The 7,567-nt window shown below is 47.7% G+C and overlaps 1 protein-coding gene across 1 annotated transcript in view; it reads right to left on the reverse strand.

Moving 5' to 3' along the window:
* Window positions 1-5,949: 5,949 nt before the first annotated feature.
* Window positions 5,950-7,567, reverse strand: part of LOC144175527 (hemoglobin subunit alpha-D-like) — an 8,672-nt gene continuing 7,054 nt past the window's right edge. The window contains exon 2 of the mRNA XM_077704602.1: window positions 5,950-6,415. Coding sequence (XP_077560728.1) covers window positions 6,230-6,415 — 186 coding nt within the window. The 3' untranslated portion in view covers window positions 5,950-6,229. The remainder of the gene's footprint in view (window positions 6,416-7,567) is intronic.

Consider the following 7,567-nt stretch of genomic DNA (forward strand, 5'->3'; position numbering starts at 1 on the left):
CAGAAGCGTGCTCTCTTACCATCGGAATTCCTAAATGACGCAGCGACAAAGCTCACTTGCTCAGCTTACTTTTGAGAGGACCTGTAAGTGCCGTAAGTTCTCACGGTTTGGTGTAATTACTTTCAGAAGCATTAAGTAGGACTCTACAGAAAGTGTCACGCAGGCGGTATTGTCGCTTTTGTCAGTTGGCCAGAGTGGTGTTAAACATGCCCAGGGCGCTCTTAAAGATTGCGCTACGGAAGTGTATCGCAGCGTCGGCCTGTGGTTGAACGGAATGCCGTGTGTATAGGTTTAGCTTTCCATTCGGAACCTTTACTGTTTATTGCAATTTTCCTATCGGTATATAAAACAATGGCACAGCTTGCACTAGTCGTACAAGGCTGGTGAAACATCAGAGCCAGCAGCCCCTGTCCCTTCGCCGGAGACCAGGCTATTGCACCTCACCTAGATTACCGAACTTGCCGCTCAAAGGTCTCCATGATGGCAGGACCGTATGGTTTTGTCCGCAGGCTTTCACATCTCTCCCGAAGCAGACCGCGTTAGCATGTGCTACAACTGGCGGTAACCGACTTCGCGAACTCGGCGTCTGCAGCCCGAACTTGGCCTCTGTGCTCCCCACTTCAGGCGCGTAAACTGGCGAGAAGAAAAGGAAACACGAGAGATCGCACTACGAACGCTGGTCAGAATGTTCTCAAAGGCCGAGCTGGCCGACGCCGTGCGCTCCCAACGATGGGCAAGCTCACGTGCCCTCGGTAAGGCTCACGCACTCACGTTTTGGGTATTTTAGATGCGACTGCATCTCATTCACTCGCCTTGTCCCTCCATACGGCGTTGTTGTTGTCCGTCCACACCCCTCCCCCATTCTCCTCGCCGCGCGAGCTGTGCTCTCTGCCGCCCACCCCCTCTCCTCTCCAATAGCGAACACTCTCTCGCGAGGGGCATTGGATTGGATTCGATTGGATTGGATTAAAGTGGATTGTGTTGGATTTTGTTGCGTCATAGCCGCGCCACGTCGTGTCATAGCCGCGGCAGGGGGTTCACGGAACGTTTCACGCGATGGGAGAATCAACCTAACAGAAGCAACAACGGAACCCCCTATGCGTCGCATCTACACAGGGGTTCCCGCGAGGGGAGGTGGGAGAAATTTTTTTCTGTTAACGCTCTACGCCTGTGCTAAAAAAGTAGTTCTGGGATTAAAGTAACATGCACTGAATTTCGTCATAGCTTATTCTGTACACTTATAATTTTTGTTTATTTTATTGTGTTGATTAGTTTGTGTTGATTATAATGTGAGCCTTAATCCAACGAAGTAATCCCTCGAGTGAGCCCAAGTCGCATTATGACTTCGTAACCACTCAAGTGCCGAATGGCCGTTTTCGAGCCAGTTTGGCAAGAATGTGAGAGGGTAGTGGGTTGACGCGTTGTAGGGGAGGTGCTCAAGCATACGAAATTGGCTCCGTCAGTAGGCGACAGAGTTCCATAAAATAGAAGCCTACGGTGTAACAGGGCCACCACTGACAGTGTTAAAACGTTACTTTCTCAGCGAATAGTGCATAGTAAAGTGGTTGACACTTTTCAGAACAAAAACATTTATCCGAGGCGTACCCCAGGAATCCATTTTTGGTCCGCTGCTGTTTTATGTATTAATGACCTACGTAATTTACTTCATTCTTTTGATGGTGTCTATTGTGCTGATGATACAAGAATATGCTGGTCCGATAAATTAAAAACTTCTCTCACCTCCAAGTTGAATACTGGGCTCAATAACGTCGTTAACTGGTGTAGCGAAAATTAGTCATTACGCCAGAAAAAACTAAACTTTTGGCTTTCAGGATAGCCGAGGAATCCCGGACTAGTCAGACTAGGGGTGCCTTTCACAGGCGAGGCCCATACATCAGCCTCTGCTCGTTAAATATAAACATACCTCTCTCTCTTTCTCACGACGTCTAATAAGCATACCAGCATTCTACCCACCATAATGTTCGGACCTCACGCCATTGGTGCGTCTGAACATGCAACATTTCTTGGCCTTGAGCTCGACCCTGGTTTTACGTTTTGGTTTCATTTTGCTCAACTTGAGCAGAAAACCGCATTTGGCATCAGAAAATATCAAAGGCACGACTATTTTTACTTATCGTGCTCTATTATCACTGTTTTTAGCTTTTATTCACAGTCATATCAAATATGGCTTGTTTCGTGTGGCAACGCGTATTCATCCCATATCTCATCTGTACAACGCGTTAAGGCTTAATCCATTTGCATTATCACACGTAATCCATATCGTTCTTCAGCTCCAACTCTGTTGGAGAACATCATATTACCCGTAAATTAATCATTGCACTGCAATTTATGGATACTTTTAAAACTTTGCTCCCGTTTACACTTCATGAATTTCATCGATCTTATTCGCTAAGGACTAAACATTTCACAAGGTCTGCTGCCAGTAACAGTTTTTAATACGAACTATGCATACTAGTTGCGGCAAAAAAATTCCTGCCTCACGGTAATTTCATTGTGGAATAGCATACCTCTCACCATAAAGTCATCATCGTCCATAACAAGCTTTAAAAATTTATCAAGGACGTTTTGTTGTAATAATCGCACTTATATTTTATGGTTGTTAGTACTGCTGTTCGGTGTTGTATCTCTTTATACTTTGAAGTTCATTATACTTGAAGTACATTATACTGCTTGAAGATCATTATACTATTGTGTCCAATTGTGTGTAATTTGCCCTTTAGTTTATTCCATTGTTTACTGATTCTAAAAACCGCGCATTCTGTTCTTTGTACCTTTTCATGATTAGGTGTGGCCATGTTCAGTTGTTTTTTTTTGCTGCTTTATAAAATCACGTTTAGCATTTCTCTCTAAGGGTCCCGTTCCAGTATCCGTAGTCTGGGATCCTCGCCTGTACACTAATTTATTTGGATCATTTGACAGCGCGATAAATTTGACTTTGACTTTGCATGGTTTTTAACACTGCCCAAAGAGAAAGGGAAACCCAAGGGCTCCTGTAGGTTTTCCTGCAGCTTTTTAGCTGCCGAGTATCAGAACAGCTGTGAGTGAGCCTAACATCGCTAAAGCTTAAAAAAAACCACAAAGTACGCTCTGTAACGTGCCTGTCCGGGGTACGATATTCCATATAATGTCGAACTGTTTGAGCATCGCCTGCCATGTACTCTGTGCTTCATCGCCACCCGTATTACACGTAGGTTCCCGCAAACCATAAGGGGTCGATATTAGAATTAAGATTCATGATGAAAAACAATGCGAGAAAAACAGGGACCAAAGAAGAGGGACGACGCGGCCTCTTCAGTGCGTCGTCCCCACTTTTGTCCCTTGCGCTGTTTTTTATCATGCATTATAATCTGCACCAACAAGCCCGGTTTGCCATCTTACTGGGATATTAGAGGGAATGTGAGTACACAACGATGCCGAAAAATACATCAGAACGCCCTATCCCCAAGATCCGAAAACTAAATCCGTGATCTGAATAACAATCGGACACAAATGAATAGGCGACGCGTGGTCCGGGTTTCATGTGTAAACGTATAATTTTCCCGAGTAATATTCACGGCATTTTTTTTTTACAAAAAGCCAATGTTTTGATCGGAGTTTTCTGCACAGAGTGCGTTCACGTCACATTCATGCCAAATAAAAATTAGTTGAAGTCCAGCGCACGTGCTTTCTTTTTCTTCCATTCGTCGCGTAATCTCTTGCGCATGTGTTGTAAATAAAAATTACGCCCACCTCCCCTCGCGGGAACCCTAGTGTGATGCGACGCTGAGGGGGGTTCAAGCGCAAGCGGAGAGCAACCATCGACCGAAAGGCCGCCGGAGAGCGGCACACCGGTTATATGCGCAGCGCGCCCGAAGGAGAGGAGACCGCGGAGAGCGAGAGTACTGCACATGCGCAGCACCGCGCGCAGCGCCGCCCACCGGCGGAGTGAGAGCGCGCTGGGCCGCACACCCGCAGATGTTGAGAGAAAGTGTTCGCTCTCACCTGGGCACGCGCCGGCGCCAGTGCGTCTGCCGCGGCTATGACGCAACACAATCCAACACAATCCACTTTAATCCAATCCAATCCAAATCCAATCCAATCCCATGCATCTCGCGAGAGAGTGTTCGCTATCGGAGAGGAGAGGGGGTGAGCGGAGGAGAGTGCGGACGCCGCCGACGACGACGGACGCACGCAGGAAGGACAGGGCCGCCGACAAGAGATGCTCTCAGCGTCGCATCTAAAAATCTAGGTAAGAGAGGGCAGAGGGAGATAGCGGTGGTAGTGGAAGAAGGGGACAACGCTGCGCCCCCTGATTTGGCCAGTTGTTCATTGGATCGCGCAACTTGTGGTGCGACCAAATTTTCCACTTGGCTTCCGTAACACGCCACGACGGATAGGAACGCGAATCTGGCATGAGCATAGCTGCAGTGGGAGAACTATAAAATACCTAATCTTTCAATAAAACAAACTTCTGTATTGTCTTCATGGCCCCGTTAAAGAAAATGCTGGCTCTGCAGAAGCAGTCAAGGAAGTGACGTGCCCAGTCGGGCGTCGGCTTATCGAATGCCTCGGCGTCTGCCCGGCGAGCATTCAACTCTCCGCGGGATCTTTTCTAAAACCGTCGAATTACATCGAGAACAATGAAGAACAAAGATGATTTGTCTATTGAGGACAGAGCAAAACACTCACGCTGTCAAAAAGATAGCTTTTGTGGCATAAAAACCAACATGGTTGGTTGGAAACAGCGCGTTAAAACAGGACCACGAAGAAACCAACCGGACAGGAGGAGGTAAAGCGACAACATTGTAAAGCGATGTAAAGCGACAGGATTGTCGCTTTACCAACTGGCCCAACTCTCCATCCTGCTGCAATACAAAAGAAAGAGAAGTGAACATGTGATTCGCTTAGAAAGCACACAAAACAGCCGGGCGCGGCGAAACACTAACATCATAACACACATGTTAACACAACAGAAGGAATGGTTTGCGGCTATATAATTTCCAGGCCGTTGGTCCGCATCAGAGATTTCAATCTTTTGTAACTTTGTCGCTGAATTTTGTGGAGCGTGATACATAAATCATGGCGCGAAAATCAGCATACATCCTGTGCCTGCAAGTTGACGATGATGGTGATGGTGCTGATGATGGTGATAATGTTTTATGAAAACTCAGAAGGGCCTAGCAGATGATAACGTCATGCTCCAATTACAAGCGCACATCACGCTTACAAGCGCACATCACAAGCGCACATCAGACATCACGCACAGCGCTAACTGTGCTGGTCGTTTTAGTGGGCTCATTTGTTAGTTTACTGGAAGGCCTTTGGACCACATTAAATTTTGCTAGTTTATGCCGATTGTCGCCGAATCTCGCCGAACGTGGGGAGAAAAAAAATCCCGGGCCAGGCCAACTAACGTGAAACGTGTGAAGGGCGAAGCATGCATTGTGTAAGTATTCCTGGCGCCTTGGGATTTTTGCTTACGGAGATCAAACCGTTTGGTGTAGAGGTATACAGCTTTGCTGTAAAAGTCGTGCCTTTGAAGCACAAAGCTGTCTAGCGGGAGGCTTATGCTAGTGTTTCGGTGTTTTTTTAGTACGCGTTACGATACACTCCAGCGCGAGGCGTAAACGAGTTTGCCGGTGTTTTAGCACCGTGACTACATGAGGAGTAGATTACGACGACGACAGTAGTCGCCAACAGCCCCAGCCCCTAAAGGGGTTGGGGCTGTTGTCTACATTCCGTCTACATCCGTCTTATCCGTTTACATTCCGCGCTTCCTTGAAGACGATGATGATGACATAAGGTTTGTCATTCTCCTAAATCATTCGACATGACTTGTAAAGGCAAGCACGGGAATTATAAAAAAATGTTATTTCTAACTCAGAGAACAAGAATTTTTCTTTGGTGCATTTCCAGCTTATTTATTTTGTCTTTACAGGTTAGGCTAAATAAATCAAGATACTACCGCTACGAACGATACGATTATCACTATCGGCACAAACGTGCTCTTGACAATACTCAATGCATTCATTCGCGTCTAGCTTGGAGGGCTCCTTGGGCGGCTTTCAGCCTTGGGGCTCGACGGTGACTTCTGTGTCGGGCTCTTCGCTTTGTGAATGCTGCGAGATTTCGATGCCACGGGTGCTGAAGCTTTGCTAAGCGCAGTTTCTGGAGCCAAGACGGACTTCTGAGCACTGCTGACTGGGGTCGGCATCACTTCACCGGAAGACTATTGAGGAGAGGAGGGAGAGTATGCAGGAGACACTGCCGCCGGAGCGAACACAGGATACTTCGAGGAACGCCGCGCAAGGGGCTCTGAGCCGTCGTCTTCCAGGTATCCGCCACCGACGCCTCGGGTTCCCGGAGCCGTCATCTGCGCTTCCTCGTACACCCGCGTGGTGACGTTCACCATGAACTGCAGAGAGCGACAATACAGCCCGCTGACACACGTATCATAGAGAATCTTAACAGGTTGCTAGTGATATTTCTTGAACAGAGATCTCAGCTTCAATTACAAAGCGTTGTAACATTTGCAGAAATGTGTCCTGTATAGCTTAGCTATGACCTAGGTTTCTTGATTGACATACAAGATGATTGTAGTCATGAACAATGGCCTGCTCTTTCTGTGACCCAAGACCCAATTATTCTGCCCCGAAACAGGCTCAACCCGTTTGTGACACGTAGCTGTGAAGTGACAGTGATTTATTAGGCTCCCACGGCCTATAATAGTGCCCAATCGCCCTAATTTATTTTAGCGTAAGCTACACTGGCTGAGGGTGAGCAGTTTCGCGTGGACCTTAGAGCCGTTCTGCACAAGCGCGAGGAGCATTGGATTGTTTTTGATCTGATCAGTTTGGATTGGCTTGGATTGGATTAAATTGGGTTGTGTTGGATTGAAATCCAATCCAATTGGAGTACGGGTGTGTAGAGAATAGGGTCTGCGCATTCGCCGGTCTGCGCATTCCAGAGTAGTGACGTCATAACCGCGGCAGACGCACTGGTGCCGGCGCGTGCGAAGTCGAACGCTGCGCCGGAGTCGCTTGATAGAAGTTTCGCGTGGCTCCTAGAGAGCCGTGCTTCGCATGCGCGAGGAGCAGTGACTGGACTGAACTGGACTGGACTGGATTAGACTGGACTGGATTGGATTGTATTAGAAATCGTTTTAGCAGCAGTAAGCATGATAACCAGCTAGTCGTAGACAACCAAGAAACCTAAGAATAACCAGCTGAACCTTAGCTCACGCTACGTATATCTCGGCATAGCCGAGCTAAGCCACTGCTAATTTTTTCGTGCATGCTATGCGCTATTGTTGGCGGAAGAAGTAGGGCGAAAAGCCCACAGCGCCACATCTTTCAAAATAATCTGAGCGCCGCGAGCGACCAAGCTGTGCCTCTTTCTTTCTCAACGCTTCGCTCTCTCGGAGCCTTGCTGCTGTGGTACCACGTACGTCATTAGACGGGTTTGAAATGGCTGCTTCGCTTGCGCTTAACCGCTGAGTGCCGCTAGGCCGTTTGTAGGTAAGGAAACTACGTGATAAGGCCAGCATTCAACGGTCCTTCGCCGGCGC

This window comes from Haemaphysalis longicornis, unplaced genomic scaffold (genome assembly GCF_048455015.1).
Source record: "Haemaphysalis longicornis isolate Haplotype H1 unplaced genomic scaffold, Haemaphysalis longicornis Haplotype H1 scaffold_3, whole genome shotgun sequence".
Classification (NCBI taxonomy): Eukaryota; Metazoa; Arthropoda; class Arachnida; order Ixodida; family Ixodidae; genus Haemaphysalis; species Haemaphysalis longicornis.